At 44.5% G+C, this 19,517-nt stretch overlaps 2 protein-coding genes across 3 annotated transcripts; one reads left to right on the forward strand and one right to left on the reverse strand.

The window, feature by feature from the left end:
• Positions 1 to 2,041: 2,041 nt before the first annotated feature.
• Positions 2,042 to 7,259, reverse strand: ANKS4B (ankyrin repeat and sterile alpha motif domain containing 4B). Its single transcript, XM_014869175.2, has 2 exons — positions 6,963 to 7,259; positions 2,042 to 3,718 (listed from the first exon to the last, which is right to left on the reverse strand). Exons 1-2 carry the CDS (start codon positions 7,124 to 7,126, stop codon positions 2,644 to 2,646), a joined length of 1,239 nt encoding a protein of 412 aa, XP_014724661.1. The 5' UTR covers positions 7,127 to 7,259; the 3' UTR covers positions 2,042 to 2,643.
• A 3,380-nt stretch (positions 7,260 to 10,639) lies between these two features.
• Positions 10,640 to 16,666, forward strand: ZP2 (zona pellucida glycoprotein 2). 2 transcript variants are annotated; one of them, XM_014891371.2, is made up of 18 exons: positions 10,640 to 10,901; positions 10,979 to 11,052; positions 11,229 to 11,312; positions 11,388 to 11,482; positions 12,260 to 12,418; positions 12,750 to 12,794; positions 13,050 to 13,214; positions 13,615 to 13,711; positions 13,795 to 13,976; positions 14,374 to 14,503; positions 14,656 to 14,837; positions 14,914 to 15,005; positions 15,091 to 15,215; positions 15,475 to 15,664; positions 15,920 to 16,055; positions 16,129 to 16,225; positions 16,313 to 16,399; positions 16,490 to 16,666. In XM_014891371.2, the coding sequence occupies exons 1-18, from the start codon at positions 10,777 to 10,779 to the stop codon at positions 16,624 to 16,626; spliced, it is 2,202 nt and encodes a 733-aa protein (XP_014746857.2). In that variant the 5' UTR covers positions 10,640 to 10,776; the 3' UTR covers positions 16,627 to 16,666. The 2 variants fall into 2 exon arrangements, with proteins under 2 accessions (XP_014746857.2, XP_088030512.1); XM_088174386.1 differs by lacking the exons at positions 13,615 to 13,711; positions 13,795 to 13,976.
• Positions 16,667 to 19,517: the final 2,851 nt, after the last annotated feature.

The following is a 19,517-nucleotide window of genomic DNA, read 5'->3' on the forward strand; positions in this document are numbered from 1 at the left end:
ATAAGAAAGTATTCAAGTTGTTGCAGTGACTGCTCTCTCAGTAAATGTGCTCACTGAACGTAAATGGAAGAAATAGGGAGTGCCCTGTTTCTCTGTGATACTCATTTTTGCAGTTGTCCCATGCTGCACATTTACTTAATGTCTGTCCAGTGCAGAGTATTAAATCCTTAAGGAAGGAGAACCTTGTACTTGGCAGGGCTGTGCTCCTGTGAGATTGCCTGGTTTTATGATTTGGGTTTGGATTCTGCTGTAGGATTGCACATGTGAACTGGACTGAGCTATTCAAATGTTCCTAAGGAGTCACAGCTGGGATTCCAGTGCTTCCAAACTCCAAAGGAAACAAAGAGGTTGGTAAAAAAAAAAAATGAAAACAGCAAAGCACAGGAGTGGAAAAAAGCTGAACTATGAGTCTTCATTTCTATTAATTTTCCCCTAATTTTTTCTACAGGGCTGCTTTATACTATCCCATAAGAAAAGGGTTAGCACTATTGCACCTTTTTTTTAATTAAAAAGAATAAAAATTAAAAATTGATTCAGTTGCCTAAAAGTAAGTGTCATATGGGGTGTTCTGGGGCTTCTTAGTTTTTTGATGCAGTTTCTGGAGTACAAGGGACTCCTACAGGTCTGGTGCTGTTTCTTTTAGCTCCCCAGTCACTCCTAATACCTGAGGAGGTGCCTGAACACTGAGGATGCCTGTGACAGCTGAGCTATGTGCAGATGGTCTCTGCTGTTCTCGGGCTGTCAGAGGCTGCAGATGAGTAAGCACAGAGGCAGATTTTCAGGTTCCTGATTCTCCCTGCAGTGCCTTCTCCTCTACCTACATTTCCCTCCCATCAGTGACAGGCATTTGCACGCTTAAGAGTTTTTGGAAGCATTTCCTGGACAGCTGAATCCAACCCACTTATTTAAAATCTGGCCTGAAAAAGGTGCATCGTGGTCAGCTCTTTGCAGCAGAGAGGAGCCACTGGAGCAGCACAGACCTTGTGTCAGCCCTGTGTGCTGGGGGTGTGGAATTCGGCTGCTGCAGGGACTGGAGGATGCAGAGGAGGATGAGGCTGGCTGGCCTCAGCAGGAGTGGGAAGCATCTGCATCTCCAGCATTGGGGAGAGGGATTGAAAATCCACCTATCATATGCCTTCAAACATGAAAGATTAATTGGCTCCTTCTTGCTTTGCATGGGAGTTCCTTAGCCAAAATGAAAACAGCCAGACAGTGGGGGAAGGTGTCTGGATTACTGTGCTCAGCACAGCAATCATGGGAGGCTGCACAGAACAGGACTTTGATGTGATTGCTTAATATAAGAACATATCAACCTGCTGTGTACAGGAATCCAAGCAGGGAAGAATGCAGTATAAAGTCCACCCAAGAAAAGATACTATAATATACAAATCACAGTCATGAGATGATATGGAAAGAAGAAATATGAAAAGTCAGATCATTAACCAGGATTAGTGTCCACAAATGCAGCATATGCCTAAGGAAAAAATCATAGCTGGCTAATGGAAAGCCATGAAAAGAGCTTTAAAGATAAATGTTCTGCTAATGAATGTGCATCTAAAATCTGTGATTTTATCTAGAGCATTGCACTACAAGATTAGATTAATAGATTCACAAAACTCAACAGGAGTGATTAATTTATATCTATATAGTGCTGGCTTCCCAAGGGAACAGGGGAACCCTGCTGTGAATGCCTCCAGATAAACTGTGAAGAGCAGGAGCTTCCACAGCAGCACAGCTCATTTTCTTTTTTTATTTTCTTGAGCTGTGTGAGTGATACACAGCTCTCAGTCTAAGGCTGACAACAACCCACAGAAAATGGTGTGTGATATGTGTCCTCATTTCTGGGACTCTGCATGGAAAATGCAGCCTACAGGAACCACGCTGGGGCTATACCAAGATTGATCCAGAATTCTGAAAATTAAAACTCAGCTTCTTGTAGTTAAAAGTATTGCAGCTTTGATGACATTTAGGACATGATGGGTGCTGGCAACTGGATCCAGTCTAACGAGACAATAAAGGAATATACAACTCACACTGAGCATTTCTTGAGAAGATACTTCATGTATTTTTAAATTGTCAATACAGAAGTAAAAACCTTAATGACAAAAATATGAAATTTGCTGTAAAGTATTCTTATTTACATTAATTCAGAGGTGATTAGAGTCAATAAACCATAGCTAAAAATCAAGATTCAGATTCCTTTTCTAACGTACTATCAGTACCAGGAAGAGTGGTTTTACTCATCTTACAGAAGCAAATGGAGCTCTCAAGTTCTGAGAATGCTCTTTGCATTGTGGTTTTGGAGAAGAAAGGAAGGCCTTTGTTAAGGAATGCAGTGGCCTGGCCTTCACGTTATTTGAAATTATCTGGACCAAAAGAAATCCAATCCATATAAACAGTTCAGGGAGAAAAAGCTTTTGGGTTTTTAGCTTCACAGTCTTGCTTTTTGGCAGAATATACTTTACTTAGTATCCTGTTCACCACAACTACCTACCCAGAGAGAAAAACTATCTCTGCTGTACTTCTAAAGCAGTTGGTAACCTGCCTTTTGCTTTAGCAGAATTCTCAGAAGAGTTGCCCACTCTTTGGAGAGAGGGAAAAGTAATCAATCAGTGTGTAGGTTACAACAACAGGTATGATAATTTATAAGCAAGTATCTACAGTTTTTCCAGGGTTCTGGAGTGCCTGTTTTCTTTTATTCACAGCATTCAGGACTTTCTTTCTTGGCCCAAGCTCCATCTGAATGCTCTGTAGATCTTCATCAGAACATAGCATCAGGGCATCTAAATCAATTTTTTCCCTCATGAAGACTGGAAGAAACTCATCCAGCATCTGTGATGCCAGAAATACCTCAAGGGGCGTATTCTCTGTTTCCTCATCATCCCAAATGACTTCTTCCTCATTCCAAGGGACATCAGCACTGTTTTCAGCATCATCTTCCCTGCCATTCTCAGCATTTTCATACTGAAAGAGCTCACTGGCCATTGTAACTCTTATACCTTCTTTCTCAGAAGACACAGCTTCAGGATTTACCTCTGCAGCCAAATTCCTTCCAAACACAATTTTGCCAAGACCTGGCCTCTGAAAAATGGAGAGCTGACTGTCATTACCAGCAAGGTTTTTCTCTTCGAGGTCATTCAGTAATTCATCCTCCTCTTTCTCATCAAACAAATGCATCACATTTCTCCTACCCATATCATCATCTTGGGCATTTCTTTGTGTTTCCTGCCTTTTTGTGCTGTTGGCTGTCTTTTTTGTCTTGAGTTTCATGGTATCTTTCAGGTTTTTGGTTAAAGTACTTGTGGTATTTGAAGCAAATAGGCTGGGCAGCTTTACCCTGGAGTGCGTTCCTCTGGAAGAATTCACTGTGCCAACCTTTTCTTTGATATAATTCCGGTTCATTTCGTGCTGGTGTTTCTCTTGGCGCTTCTCACATTCCTTAATTTGTCTCTCAACGTTCCTCTGGGCCTGTGCCTTTTGCTTGGAGACCTTCTTAGGGTTCAGCAGGTTCTGCTCGGTGGCAGCTTTGTCCAGGATCTGGACACACTCCTTGCGGTCCCTGCTGGCTGCTGCCTCCAGGGGAGTGCGCAGGTCGTTGTCCAGAGCAAAGATGTTGGCCCCAAAGTTGACCAAAAAAGAGACACAGTGGATGTGGCCATTGCAGGCAGCGTGGTGCAGGGGCGTGTTCCCCCAGATGTCACACTTGTCTGGATCCCCCCTGGCAGGGAAAACAGCACACAGTTAGCTGGGCTACCCACACTGAGCTCTGGAGTGGCACTGAACACACACTCAACGTGTTACTCTGCTCTGCTCAGAGGAGAACAGCCCAGGGACAATGGCTCAGCTTGGCTCCAGCCACTAGAGCAGGGCTGCACCCACTTACACAAGCCCTGAGCGTGGCTGCGTGTGTGGCATGAGCTCCAGTTCCTGCCTGTGAGTTACACGAGTTCACAGGGCTGACTGTGTCTGCATCTCCCCATAAGGGAGCCAGGGCATTTCCTTTGTCATCCCAGGGTTTGGCAACTAAAAGTGGGCTCAGGCTTTGACTTGGTCTCATTGGAATTACTGGCCAAACTGTTTCAAGAACATTTGCATGGAGTATTTTAAAGCGCTCTTGGTGATTCGCTCCTTCTGCATGTCAAATACAGGGCAATGTTAGAAGGTTTGCTCACTGGCCACAGTGATACACATTTAATGAGCTACTGCAGTAACTTTTTAGGTAGGTAATAAGTAAATGATCTGGAGTAAAGCCCTGATTACCCATTTGTCTCCATTGCTATTAGTTTAAGCCCAGATAGATGCCATTGTTTTTCAACTCTTTTGTTCTCTGTAAGCTGCTTTTACTCATGATGGTTTGAAAAGCAGAAGTTCATTTGAAAATAAAATGCCACATTTTTCAATTGAATTTAAAGCCAGTGAAAAGTATTGCTTGATTTTTAATTCTTGTGCTGACTTTACACTGAACTGTTTGAATATGTAGATACACGTTTGGCAAGGTCAACCTTAGCAATGTTCAGAACAGACCCTGTGTCCTCTTGTGACCAACCAACAAGGCAGCCACAGAAGCCCAAAGTCTTTATTGACTTCAGAGCCAGGGACCAAATTTACAAGGAGAATTTCTACTCTTGGGAGTTCAAGCATTTCAATGACACAGTAGCTGTACTGTGAAAGACATGGTACATCCTGCCACAAAATGTCCTTCAGGCACTGATCTCTGGCTTTGGGACTCTGAAGAAAAGCACTCCCAGGTTTGTTGAGGGCCAGATCTGAACACATCCTTCAGCCTGAGCTGCCCCAGGCAGGAGTGAGCTCAGGGGTCGGGCAGAGCTCAGGCTTTGCTGCAAGGAGGTGGCAGCTGAGGATCAAAGTTTCTCACTCAGCCATATGGGAACCATGTGCACATATTTCTGCTCTGGTGGCTGTGCCCTGGGGAGCTGCCTGGCCGTGGCTGAGCGTGCTGGGTTCCTGAATTCCCACATTAGTGAGCTGGCTGCAGTGCCCTGAGCCTGGGGAGTGCCTGCTCATCCATCCTTCCCTGCTCCCTTCTGAGCTTTTGTGGTCTCTCCTCCCCCTGGAACCTGCCAGCCTTTGAGTCTCAAACAATTGACAACCTCGAGTGGCTGTTCCCAGCTCAGTGGGACTTTGGAAAAGGTTTGACATCTACTCTGGATTCTCATGTTCCTCCTTTCCCTGCTTCCCCAAGGAAAAGGTTCACAGAAAAGAGAGCAGATTCTGCTATTTGGTCTTGCCTTTATTCGTGTACCTGCGAGGCAAGCAGAGAAAATGTCTCCTGTCTCCAAATTATTTCAAGATGAAAGGGGTTTATTGTTAGTATTGCTAACTTTCCAAGGGCTAACCTTGAGAGTCCTAAAATCTGCAACCACCCTAAAGAAAATTGCCCTGTACATCAGAGCCTCTGTCAGGAAACCTCTTCAAGGAAAGGACAATTTTGTTAAAAATAATTAAAATCCTTTCCCACAAGAAAACATTAACTGACTGAAGAACAGCTTAAGCATCTTCTTAAATTCAGCTTCTCCCCCAAAAACCTGTAAGAATGCAGCCATACCTCTGACAGACACATCTTGCTGATTGTGTCAAGAAATCTTAGATTAAAATAGAGGTAAACACATATGTATGAAGATTTTGAGGTGATACTGTTCCAAAGCTGTCCTCTACCAAGGAAAAGACTTAGAAATACATGAAATAACAAATATACAGAAATTTTAATCTTTGTGTCATCTGCTGTGATTTCTGTCAGCTTATGTTCTAGGAGAAAATTATTTTGCTATTTGTTCCTTATCTAGTTGTTCTGGCTTGCAGGTGTTCAGGGACAAACCTTATTGACAGATATTTTCTTGGAGCTGCCTTAATTGTACAAGTTGAAAAATTGTCAATCTATTTTTGCTTCTCCCGAGGACACAGCAACAAGCACACAGTCCAAAGGTCTTTTTCACTGTGATACCACAGCCACACCTGAGCCCAAGGAGCTATAAAGCATATCTATTTAAAACCATTTTTAAACCATTTTCCCAACTCCTTTTTAAATAAAACTCAGATACTCAGATATCCAAATAGTTATTTAGCTGTTCCTTGCAATCTGTTCACTGTTCTGCAAAAGAACATTTTATTAAGTGTATCTCTATACAATTTTCTTTTATTAGATGTTATTACAGAATAACAGATTAAAAGGTAGGCTCTGGGCAAGAGAGTACTGATGGTGGAGAGGTAATTACCATTTCAATAAGACATTTTAATCATGTAAGACATTTAAATGATACAGACATTTTATTACTAGAAAATAAACCCGTAGAAAACCTTCCTTTCATTTTTTCCCTTTTTTCCTTTTTTTTTTAATGGTTTACAAGGGTCCTATCATAGCTTCTGAAACAGTATTCTTGGTTTTTGCGTGATGGTAGTTGTTAAAAAAGCAGAGAAATAACCATTTGAGATGTTACTAGCTCTAAGCTATCTGTTGTGACTCACCTCTGGATAGCATTAAATCTTCACAAATGCCTACTAAAGCACTTTGGAAGCGAATGGGAGATATTTTTTGCTGAAACTGTTTCAAATTAGGGATTTCTCTATAAATCCTGTCTCAAGATATCCTCGAAGGTTGTTGGCAACCTTCTCCAGTGAGGGAAGCAAAGGTGCCAGGGTGCTGCTCTAGGAGCTGCTCTCTGCAGGCTGCACACACGGAGTGGTCCTGGGGACATGAATGTGTTTTCACTGACTGAACACACAAAGAGCTCCTCAACTCCTGCCTGAGAAAATAATAAAGAGACCTTCCTGCAGGCTCTGGACCTAAACCACTGCCACTAAAGAACCAATTCTGGGCAATGCATTGAAAGAAATTACTGTGATTTTCAGCCTTTGGGGCCTGGGGTCACGGGGGCATTGGAAACACGACGCTGTAGTTGCAGTTTTGAGTCCCAGGCTTTGAGCAGTGGGGCTGGGTGACTTACCCCCTCCTGCAAATGACTTCCAGAGCTTCCAGGTACCCGTGGTAGGCTGCCAGAAGGGTGGGGGTCATCCCATCTTCATCAGAAGCGTTGAGGTCTTTCCTGGTGGCCTCTTTCAGCAGGTCCACATTGCCATCAGCTGCTGCTTTGTGATACCTGCTGGACATTTTCAGCAGCTCCTGGTTTCCCGAAGCAGCTCTGGGCGATAGCCAGGCTGTACAGTCACACCTCCATTACAGGCACAGTTCATTAATGATTACAAGGTGAGACACCCCTGTGAGGAGGGGAATGGGGAGGCAAAGTTCATCCTTGCAGGCTCTTGGTCTGCAATCTGCATAGGTAACGAGGCTGTGCTGTGGTGAATGCTTCCATTTCCTGGGAGGTGGCTCTGCCATGTACAGTTTGTTGCATAATTGACTACGTAGAGAGGGGATCCAGTCATCTTCTTCATATCTTTGCCTGATTGTTCTTTGTGAATTGCAAAAGGACTTTGAACTACAAAAAGAACCTGAAAAAAAGCCTTCAAAAGGCCATGAATGTAGGTGTGACCAGGTTTCACCCCAAATAATAAACTATCCCTGAGTCTGATGGGGAGAAATGGATGAGCAATTACCTTTACTGATGAAGCCCTTTGTAACCCATCTTTTACTGGGATGCTGTACTTGAAAATAAATCACTCCCCTGCCAAACCAGACACTTCTATGGAACTACTTTGTGTACAAAGTCTGGAAATTATGAACAGGGTCATGTTTGGATAAAACCCCCAACAAATCTGCAAGTCACAGCTGGCAAAACCACAGCTGTGTAAATTGCATCTCATCAGGAGATCTTCAGGAAATTGGCAAATATAAAACTCATCTAACAGGTAGTTTAATCTCTATTTAGATGCAGAAAAAATGTGCAGGATTTCCTCAGGATACCACAGGGAATCCCAGAAAAGGAAACGTGATGGGCCTGCACCTACTGCCCCACCTGGTCACTGTGGTCCTTGCCTAGAAATATATGGGGTCATTCCCCATCACAAATAATGACTTCTTGATTCAGAACTAATTTCCCCTGATTTCAGTGGCATAAAGGGCTACCTCTACAAGTAGAAACTTATAGAATTAGACTAGTTCTAACTTTAAGTTCAAAAGAGCAAGCCATATAAAAAGAGAGTTTTCAAACAGCAGCTCAAAAGTTGGTAAGAGGCTCCTGCAGCTTCCTGCAGTGCTGTGAGTTCAGGGTTCTTCTGGCCACATTCACAAGAGCTGCCACATAAACATTACTTTTTGCCAAGCTGTTTTCTGTGGCTCACTGAATTAACCTGGATCTCAGAGATTCTACCCTCAGCAATTAGCAATGGGGTTTTGTTGCTTGTTGTGCCCCCATTAGAGAATCACAAACCAACTCCTTGCTCAGCGTTGGTGCAATCCCCAAATGGAATTCTGCCACCTCATTTACATCCATAATTCTGCCCGTGACACACCAGAGACCTCTAAAAATGGGCTTTCTCTCTTCATTATTTTCTGAGGCAGGGATTGAAGAGCTCTTCAGGAATGAGCTTGTACCAACCTTTTTCTTCCCAGGAGGACAAGGAGAGTCAGTCAGATCCTGTGACAGGTTTGAATCTTTGAATAAACAACTCCAGGTCAGAGCAAAGCAAAGCCCTGGCTGTCCCTCATGTCACCCCCAGGCACAGCTGTCCCTGGTGCTTTCTGCCATCTCAGGGCAGTCAGGCTGGGCTGTGCCTCACCCAGGCCAACCTCCATCCCCACTTTAGAAGATGGTTTTACTCTCAGCTCTTTCTCAGGTTCCTTGCACTGCATTAATACTTTTCTAATAAAAATGCAGACATTTATTCTGTTTTCTATTTAACCAGCCTCAGCATGGAGTTAAATTTACAGCTACTAGAAATTGTTGCAGAATAAAGATAGGTAATACATGTATATATATATATATATATATATATATAAGATTAGCTATTTCTTAATGCCATTGAATTTTATTTCTTTTACTAGGCCTATTTTCAGGGGTAAAATGATCACCATCCACATGCTGCATATACCACCAGTGCCTGGTGGGAGAGAGGAAACACACTCATGGAAGTGATTTGGTGGCAGAAGTGTCCTTTTATTTTCAAGATCCTTGGTTTTTACTACAAAAGTACCTTAATTTGCTTTTCTCTGAATTAATCCAGCACAAAAAGTGTTGATCTCAGAGTTATTTCTATCATTAACATCTGAAAATATGGATTTTAAACTTACCCTGTATAATGCTAAGTGGGAAACTATTGCTCCAAGTTTTAATTAGAGGTAAAGAAAAACCCACGTCAGCTGGGGAGAAGCTTCAGGGCTTTGCAAGCTTTATTATTCTTTCTGTCATAAAAGTGGGCATTACAAAAAGAAAGAACAAAGAAAAGACCAAAGAAAATCTTCATCTGTTTTTAAACTCCTGGTACTTGTTCATCTTTGTCCCATTCAAAACCCTCAACTTGAAATGCAATAAATGATTCAACATCAAATGAGCTAAATTTCTCAGCCTGAATGGAGATTATTCTTTTGAGACTAAAGCTCAAAATTGTGAACTTTTAAAACTCCCTGGATAGTTAGAATGAAGCTTTTCTTTTTGTGTTTGAAAAGAACTTCAGAACCATTACACTTCCAATTGAAATGTCTTACCAGGCTCAAGAGAAGCTCTGTTGTGATGTTACATGGTGTTGTAAACTAATGAATTATTTAACCAGCAGCTTTGATTTGTTACTGGATTTCACTGTTTATATGGGTATTACTCTATTAATTTGAGAACTGTCTCAAATAAAATACTGCCAGTTAAACAAACTATTTAGATTGAAATGCTGCAGCATCACCTGTTAGGTTGTTGTAGATAACTTGGAGCATGAATCTGCACAGTGATGTTGTCGTGCCATCTGTTTTGCATGAGGTATTATCCAGCACATTTCCTCATTGCAACTTTTTATAAGCACCAAATGTGCTATGGTAAAGGCCATGCAAGGGGAGGCAAGTAAGTCTCTGCTTGCCTAATGAGATCTTTGGAACTAATGGGCTCGGAGAAGAATGAAATTAGTCACACTGGGTAATTGTGGCTACACAATTCAGAGACGATGACAACATTTAAAACAACAATAAGACCTTATTTTTTCACTTCTTAGGGAGGCAAAACTTCTGTGCCCCAGGACACACTGCTGCTGGATGTCCTCTTGAGCAACCAATTCCCACGGCCAGGCTGAGCCTGACCCACGCCAGGCTCAGTGTGACCCACGCCAGGCTCAGTGTGACCCATGCTGGTGCTGCCTGACACTCACCTGATGTGATTGTTGTTCTACTGTGGCTCCAAGGGCATCCCTTGCAGAGCCTGCACACAATAGGGCTGGGAGCAGTGACATTATCTGTTGTATCACAGGGACTTTTGCAGTTTTTGCTGCGAGTGCTCAAAAGTAGAAGTTCTGACCTAGCATTCAGGCTCTTTCCTTCGTTAAAACATTTTCCTTGGTTTTGGGGATCTTTTCCCCCATGGTATCTTCACCAGTGTTTCAAATAGTCCCAAGAAAAGTCATGTTGAGCCCATTGGTGTCTCAAATGCTGTCATGTTGGCACAGAAAACTCCATTTAAAAAAATAACTGCCAAAACAGACATGCATTTTTCTATTAAATATCTAGCATGGGAATAAAGGGAGTACATTATCAGAGGATGCTTTCAAAATAGAAGGTGGCAACAGCAACCCCTGTTAAAGATTTAGTATTACCTTAAGGTCACCTGTGAGCTGCCCCACTCAAGGAGCAGCAGGTGCAAGTGCTCTGTTCCCTGGGCAGCAGAGATGTGGCACCTGTGTGAGCCAGACCCAGGCCTTATAAAACCCTCCCTGGGCAGGCAAAGACCAAGCTTGTGGTGCCCTGAAGAGATGGGGTTTGAGCAGCAGTGCTGGAGCACCTCAAGGATGTGGTGAGTGTGGTTTGGGATACAAGGGGGGGTGGGTCCTTTCCTTGCTGCTCTCTCATTTGGTTCTCTTTCCCTTGTAGGTTGCTGCTCCTGTTTGGATTTTTGCTGTATTCAGCCCCTCGTGCTGATGGCCTGTGGGACCAGGATCTCTTGGGTAATGTGCTCTCTCTGGGCTGGCTGTGGTGGGGATGTGGGTTTTGGGTTTGCTTGGAGCTGCTTCCCCTCTGCCTTGGTATGGAAGGGGCTCTGAAGGGTGGCTGGCTGGGGGGCTTGCAGGGTTTGCCCTTCCAGAAGGGTTTGCTGGAGCTTATGGTGCTCTTCCCTCTGCAGAGAATGTCACCTGTCATAGGGATGGGCTGGAAGCTGAGTTTTCCAGAGAGCTTAGCAACTACTCCTGGCATGTGTTTGTTGTTGGTATGTACTGCTGCTGCCCTGGCCCTGCCTGCTGCACCTGCCTGCTGCAGGGCTGATCTTCCATGTCCCTCCTAGATGTGAGTGGGGAGGAGATTGTGTCCTGTGACCACGCTGTGGATTATGAGAGGCTGACACTCAGTGTCCTGTTTGTCAACTGCACCAGCCTGCAGGTAAAGGAGTCTTCATCTTGGGAAGCTAATGGAGTTTTAATTTTTTCCCTGGACAGGACTAAGTTTAATAGGATTTCTGTTTCTAACTCTTATCAAGACTGAAGATTCTTGTACTTCTGATAATCTGAAACTCTCTTATAGAAGAACACTTTATGCCAAAAGTTGGAAAAGAAAACCAAATGCAAAGCTACTGAAATTCCTATTTTTTCAACTATGCATTAAGTCCCTCAGAGCCTGCTGTTAATGTTGTGTTTGTTCCTGTAGAGAACTTGAACACCTCGACAGGTTTTCTTGTAGGGAGATGGACCAGATTCAAGCGTTTCAGAGCAACAATCTATTTAAATTTGTATTGACAGACAATTAACACTATATGCTGATTATAGCTGTTGAGGTAGAGTAGTAAGTGGGAGGCCAAAATCAGATGCTTTACTGGTATCTATTGCTTCTAGGTATTTGAAATATCTCAAGACTCTATTCTGCTATTTATTTGCTTAGTTTTCTTTTGACCCTGGCACTAAAACCTGCTACTCCTTGAAGTTTTCTACTTGAGTTCTGGAGTTATCTTTATCTTTTGCTCTGATCTAACCCTGTGCCCCCCTGCTTTCCTAAAGAACTCATCCTTTTCCTTTGGGCTTTTGAAACAAGAAGCTATCTTGTCCTTGCACTGGTACAAACACCTAAACCAACTCTGAAGTTAGAGTTCAGTCCCAATTGCTTTTAGCTGCCCTCATGCTGCAGTGAGTACTGCTGCCTCTAATTCACGTCTCTTGTCTGTAGCATGGTCAGCACCAGCTCTGGTTAAAGCTGATGGTGAATGACACCGTGGGAGAGGAGATGAATATCACCTACAGCACTCACTGTGACAGCATTCACGTAGAGGAAATTGCTACTCCTGTGTTTGCTGGTGCAACAAACTGCACAAAAGACTTCATGGCAGTGAGTAGAGGAGTGGGAGTGCTAGAGATCCTGCTCTGAGGCTTGCAAGGCAGGGTGGCTGTCTCCTGGAATTGTGTGTTTGGGATCTGCAGAAAGGTGGGGAAAGCTCCAGGGAGCTGCAAGGAGGTCTCTGGGCTGCATGTTCACTTTGGCTTGGCTGCTGGCTCTCTGGAGAGCTCGTTTGTAAATGGTCATTAATGATGCACCCAGTCTGGCTCCAGCCCTCTTGCAGGGGAAGCTGATGTTGGCTGTCTATTTTGGGAAGCTGTATTTTGCTGTGTGGCTCCAGCTCTGCAAGTTTCTGCAGTCTAATTCTCATGCTGTGTTTCAGGTTACCTTCCCAGGACTCATTTCAAATCTCAGTGATGAGAATATGGTATGTTCCTTCTACCTTGTGAAGGGAGCTGGGGAGGAATGTCTGGGGTTTTGGCATAAACTGAGCCTGATGGCTCCAAGTTCAGGCAGGGACCTCTCTGATAAACCTACATCTTATTGGGAAGCCTAGTTCTGCCCTGTCAATATAGGGAGCTCAAATGTAACACCAGGGAGGTGGCAGCCCTGCAGGGTGAAAATCCAATGCCTTGGTGCTTCTGTGCCTTCCTTCCCAAAGCAGGGATTTCTTGCTTTGCAGGTTCCAGCAACTCTAATGTCCTGGAATCTGTCAGTTGATGATGGAAGCAGAATACATCAGCTGAGCTTTGGGCAAGCAATGAAGCAAGGCTATAACTTCCTAGTTGATGGCCACAACCTGATCTTTCAGGTGGCCTTTGCTGCCACTGGAGTTGTGTCCTACAAGGTATGTGAATGGAAAATCAGCACTGAGGAGTTACCCAGCTCCTGTTTGGCCAGCACTGACTGTCTCGTGTAGACCTGGGGAATGCGTTTTCAGGCCAGGGACAGAGCTGATGCTAAGCTGGTGTGTGCAAAGCTTTGCACAGCAGTCACTGAACTGCCTGGCACAAGGAAATGGGGAGGCACAGTGAGTGGGAATCTCCAGAAGCAGAACTCTAGCCACAGCCAGTCTTGGGAACATCTGACTGGTAGTCTCCTGATCAGCAGCTCTTTTTAGAAAGGGTGAGGTGGGAAGAAACTGCTGCTGCAAACCTGAACCTGATGCAGTACATGGCCCTCTGGGGTTGGTCTTATGCTGGGTCAGAGCTGAGCATTGTCTAATAGAGCTCTATCTTCTTTGTCAGCACAATGATAAGGTGCTCTACACTGTGGCACTCAAGCTCATGTATGGCCCTCCTGAGCGTAGACTGACTGCAGAGTCAAGAATGCTTTGTGCTCCAGGTAATACATGGAAAAAGCCAGAGCCTGACCTGCTTTTGCCCCAGGGAAAACTGATCTTACATTTATCCAAGGTGTTGTTGCAGGTCCAGCAATCTGTAATACAACACACGTGACTGTTGCCATCCCAGCCTTTCCTGGGATCCTTACGGATGTGGATGTAGAGAATAAAACTATCCCCGTGGATCAGCTTCAGGAAAATGGAATCACTTTGGACACACAGAGAGGGGTCAGGCTGTATATTAGCAGGAGAGTCCTGAAATCCAGGGTGAGTTCTGAGTCACAGGCGTTGGTGTGATCACACCTCCTTGCTGTTTTGAGACCCAGAGCACAGTAGCTTTGACCTTGATTAAGCAGCTGTCAAATCAGTCATGCCCTGGGGGCTGACTGAGGGCAGGTGTGATTAAGATGAATGCAAACTAACTGTGTAATAGATAGGCATCATGCAAGGTAACTTAGGTTTCTTTTGGCAAAAAGAGATGGAGGTAAAAATATTCCTCTTAGAGGGGGGTAGGTATTTGGTATGCCTGGAGCAATGCAAATGAGCTTCCTCTGTGGCCAGTGTACTCTTCAGGCCTGGCTTATTTGTTAATCAGCTCTAAGAGGTGCATGTGTTGAACAGAGCTCTTGTAGTCACGCTCTAAGTGAATTAACTTGTCCTTCAGCAACCTGGGGAGAGCTGCTCAGGACTCCAGTACTACATGTCCTCTTTGAAACTGGCTTTTCACTTCCACGGGGAGACTGTGGCAATGGTGATGCATCCTGAGTGTCCCTGTGAGCAGCACACACCAATAGGTAAGTGACTGACTCCTGCAGCTCCCGTGCTGTGATCCCCCAGCATGGCTCATTGTTACACTTTGTGTTGGATTAGTTCACCTCACCAACAGCTCCCCGCAGACAGAGCTGTCCCTGACTCACATGACAACTCATGTGAACCTCTGTTACAGCTGCTGTATGCACCCAGGATGGGTTCATGGATTTTGAAATCCTCGCTGAAAGTACCACACCGCTGCTGGATTTGGATACACTCAGGCTCAGGGATCCTGTGTGCCGGCCAGCCTACAAGTCCCCTCTGAATGACAGGGTTCAGTTTCATGTCCCACTGAATGGCTGTGGGACCAGGCATTGGGTGAGTGTGTGGCCAGGACTGGTGGGGGTGGGATTCAGGAATTGGCAATGCCCTCACTAATATTATTTATCTGCAGTTTGATGGGGAGCAGATTCATTATGAGAATGAGGTGAGAGCATTATGGACAGACCTTCCCCTGGGCAGGATCTCAAGGGACAGTGAACTCAGGTGTGTCTGGAAACCTCTTTAGGCCATCCAGTACTGCATTACTCATACATCAATATATGACTTACTAGCTCCTTCCTTGTTATAGGTTAACAGTCGTGTGCTCCTTCAGCAACAGTGATGCCTCCCTCACCATAAAAGTAGACAACCTTTCCCCTCCACCTTCTTCAGTGAATCAAGGTTCCCTCTCCTTAGTTCTTCTAAGCTACCCAGGTAAAGCTGGCTTTGGGCTCAGTGGCTGAGAAGTATCTGGAGCTTGTGGAGGAGAGGGTGGATGAGTGGACTGTTCTGGTTGTACAGATTTCTATAGTGGTGGTGTGCTTCCTTCCTGCTCATCCATGCTGCTTGAAGCACATCCCTCAAATCTGTGGCCCTTGGACATACAATAGTTGTCCAATGAGCTGCTGTTGAAGAGCTTGATACCCTTTTTGCACCCTGAGTTATTTACCATAAGTGACTTTGGCTCTTTCAGAGGACACATTCAGGCAGCCATACCGCGAGGATCAGTATCCCATAGTGAGGTACCTGCGCCAGCCCATCTTCCTGGAGGTGCAGGTCCTGAACCGCAACGACCCCAACCTCCACTTGGTACTGGATGACTGCTGGGCAACAGCCTCACAGGATCCAAGATCCCTGCCCCAGTGGAATATTGTTGTTGATGGGTGAGTGCCCTGCCATACAGATGAAAGCACCTTTTGCAGTGGGTGGGAGGAGTCCCTAAGTGTCCCCTGCTCCCCCTTTAGTAAGAGACCTTAAGTATGAGGGCCTTCTAAGAACTGCCCTGGGATGCTGGAGTAAGTAGGAATTGTAGGAAGAAGATAGCACCTCAAATAACCTTGAGTCTTCTGCTTAAAGGCATTAACACCAACCACCCAAACCTTCTCTGATGTTCTAACTTTGTTTTTATTTATTGGCAGCTGTGAGTATGACCTAGACAGCTATAGGACTGTGTTTCACCCTGTGGGACGTGGTGTCAGCTATGCTAACTATCGCCAAAGGCTGGAAGTGAAGACTTTTGCCTTTGTCTCTGGTGACAAAGCCCTTCCTGGCCTGGTAGGTGACATTGGACTTGGAGCAATTGTTTCACATTGAATGGATATCTCATTCCTCTCATTCTCTGTCCCAGGTGTACTTCCACTGCAGTGTTCTGATCTGTCACCGTTTTCACCCAGACTCCCCATTGTGCATACCAAGATGCCCAAGGCTGTCTAGAAGCAAGCGAGGTAACGTCTGAGTGGATTTTTAGGTTGCACTGATCCAAGATAACCCCACAGTGCAGTGGGTTCAACTGTACCGTGTTTCTGTTGTAGAAAGTGGGATGGCAGCTGTGAACTCTGCAGTGGTGAGCCTGGGGGGCCCTGTCCTCCTTGTGCCAGAAGAGTGGCCTGCAGCCCAAGGTACTGAGCCAGTGTGGGGCTGGGGGATGCTGCTTGGGCTTAGGGAGGATCTGTCTCCACAAACAAACTGCCTTTCCCTTTGCTTTGCAGGGAGCACTCTCCTGAGCAAGGAGGCATGGGCTGCCATTGCAATGACTGGTGTTCTCTCTCTGGCCACAATGCTACTATTTTTGGCTTTTCTTAAATGCCTAAAGAGAAGAGCATACATGGTAAATGTGGTACATTAGTGTGCATTTCCAAATAAACTTGGGGTAGTCACTTGATGAATTATGTCTGTCATGTATTCCCTCTCCTGCATCTAGTTATGCAAATCAACACTATTCATCCTCTCAATGTGTCCTTATTGTAGATTCATCTTTAACAATGACTATAATACTTAATTTCCTGAGTGTCTTTGTTCTGAAACAGACCATTGCTATGCTAAGTTCCTGTTGGACTCTGCAGCCAATTTCCTTTCTTGAATTGCTTATCACAGATCAAAATTGTGATTCCACTTAACTGGGTTCTTAAAAATTCTTGTTGTGCCAGTATGAGTAGCTCCTCCAGCTGTTCTTGTAACATAAGCCCTGCACTATACCTGGAAATTAAAACCTGGCTTTACTGAAATTGTTTAGCAACACCCAGCACTTGTGCTAAAACCGTAAAAAAAAAAAAAAAAAAAAAAAAATCTTTGTCCTTTTGGGCATCAGATCATTACAAAAGGTCTTTGAAGGAGATACACAGTGAAGCCTCCCTTTAAAAAAAAGTGGAACAGACTTCCTGCTGCCAGAGCTGATCTTCTGATGGCTGGAAGTTCCATTGGCCACTTAATAGGGGGGCTAGGAGTATGCAATTTGGGGTCTCAAACTGGGTGGAGGAAAAAAGGTCCAAGTACAGCTAAAGCTATTTTGTCTGCAGTACTGACAGCACTGTCTGTAGATGTAATGCTGCCCACCTGAGGTGAGGCACTTTTTATGCAGTTCTGATTTTGTATTTTGTACACCTTGCCTTGCATAGTCAAGAAAATGAGTCATAAAATATAGCTGCATGCAGAGTGCAAGTGCTTTGTTGCAGTAGGAGTGTGACAGCCTTAGGTTAAACACTGTCTGGCACCTTTTTGTGAGCAGGGAAGAGTGATCATCTCAAGTCCAGCTCTGGTCTGTGTAGGGTTTCAGATCAAGTCAGTGGCACTTGTCAAACATGCTGTGTGTAAACAGCACAGGCTGTGGGCTTGTCTGCCACAGCCCCTACTTCACTTAGGCACTATTAATGAGCTATTGTTAATGCAATAGGTTTCAGGATGCATTTTCTAATTAACGTGTATTTCATGCAAAGAGAACATGGAGTAGAGACCATGATTAAGATGATCATTTGACCTTATGCTAGTATTTAATCACAATTATAGTAATATAAACATAATTAAACTATGAATCCTATTGGAGCCACTTAATTACAAGCCAGTGACTGTCATTGGCCTTGTGTTAAGGCTGAAAGGATTACTTAAGCTATTGTCCAGCAAACAACCTGCTATACTTAAGTCTTGTTGACTTAGCACTTGGCTGGAATAAGTATTTCTGCAAAGGTCAGGTAAGTGGCCCTTGATGAAGAGGGTTTAGGTACTTGACAGCATGTTGTACATAACAGGATGGGCTGTTTAGCTCTTCTGACCCAAATAAGGCTAATCTTAATATTCCCTCTCTCCATCCTTCTTGTTCTGAAGTGTGGGGAAAAGATCTTCATATGTGTTCAGAAAGAGAAGTTTTCTTGTTTCTCACTGATTCAAAGAAGTTTCAACCTTTGCTCTAGGATGATTGGAGTTTACTCAGTAATGTTACATGTGTACATGTAAACAGGCTGGTTAGTGTCCCAGTAAGCTAAAACATCTCTTATGCATCTTGCATACAAGAATCTGCAGACTTGCCCTAGTGAAGGTATTTAAAATAACTTGGATACCTTCAGTATGGGAAGCAGTGAGAGCTTTACTTTTGCTCTCTGACTTCTGTATTTTGTACTATTTTTTTACTGCCTGAGGAGGTGAGACAGAGCTTGCACTGTGACAGCCATCTAGGTCAAAGAGAAGGTTGTTCTTGCCTGGTTTCTGCCCCTGGCTGATATTGTCTGCCTAGGGAAAGACTTCAGATGTGGCATAGGAGAGATCTGTCCCTGGTTTCTGGGAGGGTTAGCTGTAGTTCTGAGTGGCTCAGTTAATGCTCCTTGGGAATATTGCAGGGGTGATTTGAATGAAGACTTGTAATTAATTTAAATCAAGGAGAACACAGGATTGTGTTCCTTATTTTGTACCTAGTTTACCCTAGAGCCCAGCCTCATGCATTCCTTCCCTCTTCCTCTGTGTGTTGCTGCCTCTCTGTCCCCTATTTGTTATCAGGAAAACTTAAGCTCATAAGTAAAAAAGACTCAGGGAGAGGTCTCTGTCTTCTGACACAGAGCAGGGTGAGGTGGGGATGATGGTGCTGCAAGAGAAGTCAGAGGAATCAGTCAGGGAACCTGCTGCATGTGGAGGCAGCATTGACTCTGCAGCCTGAGCTCAAACAGCTGCTTCAGGAACCATACCACAGCTGTTGCCCCAAATCTCCTTAGACAGGGGATGTTTGGGGTCCCCCAAGATTTAGGGCTATAAGAGTGGCTGCCTATTAAGGCATGTTTATGCCAAAAGTAAGGGGCAGTGAACCAGATCTGTGAGAGCTGAGCTGGCTGGGAATGGTGCTACTGGGGTGGGAGTCTCCTGCTGGTTTCTTGTGGGGTTGGTGCTGTTCTGCAGAAAGCCGAGAGAACAACTGAGAATGAGGGGGCTCTGCAGCATCTCCCCAGCCTGTCTTGCTAAGGACTTCTTAGATCTATTGCAGTCTTTAATAATTCAAAGAAGTAAACAACCTCTGCCCTCCTTTTAAGGGATGCCTTAATGTCTCCAGTAGAACACCTACTCTGTGCTGACCTAGATTTTTCTTCAGCATCTCTCAATTGAAAACCTTGCTCTGGTGATAGCACTGTGCAAAAAGCAGCTCTTGCTGAAAGGACACAGTGAGAGGCCTTGAAATGACAGGCTGATAAGCATGCAAAGGTCAGGGCAGCAGGAGTGAAACTGTTCCAAGTTTATCTGCAGGTAACTGAGAATTCACAG

This window comes from Sturnus vulgaris, chromosome 16, assembly GCF_052056855.1.
Source record: "Sturnus vulgaris isolate bStuVul1 chromosome 16, bStuVul1.hap1, whole genome shotgun sequence".
Lineage (NCBI taxonomy): Eukaryota > Metazoa > Chordata > Aves > Passeriformes > Sturnidae > Sturnus > Sturnus vulgaris.

Excerpts from the sequence above, each read along its gene's own strand:
- ANKS4B (XM_014869175.2), bottom strand. The coding sequence starts at position 7,126 with ATGTCCAGCAGGTATCACAAAGCAGCAGCTGATGGCAATGTGGACCTG. Across the intron at positions 3,719-6,962 it reads GAAGTCATTTGCAGGAGGGG|GGGGGATCCAGACAAGTGTG; the intron begins GTAAGTCACCCA and ends TTTCCCTGCCAG.
- ZP2 (XM_014891371.2), top strand. The coding sequence starts at position 10,777 with ATGTGGCACCTGTGTGAGCCAGACCCAGGCCTTATAAAACCCTCCCTG. Across the intron at positions 13,215-13,614 it reads CTGGAGTTGTGTCCTACAAG|CACAATGATAAGGTGCTCTA; the intron begins GTATGTGAATGG and ends CTTCTTTGTCAG. Across the intron at positions 16,226-16,312 it reads GCTGTCTAGAAGCAAGCGAG|AAAGTGGGATGGCAGCTGTG; the intron begins GTAACGTCTGAG and ends TTTCTGTTGTAG.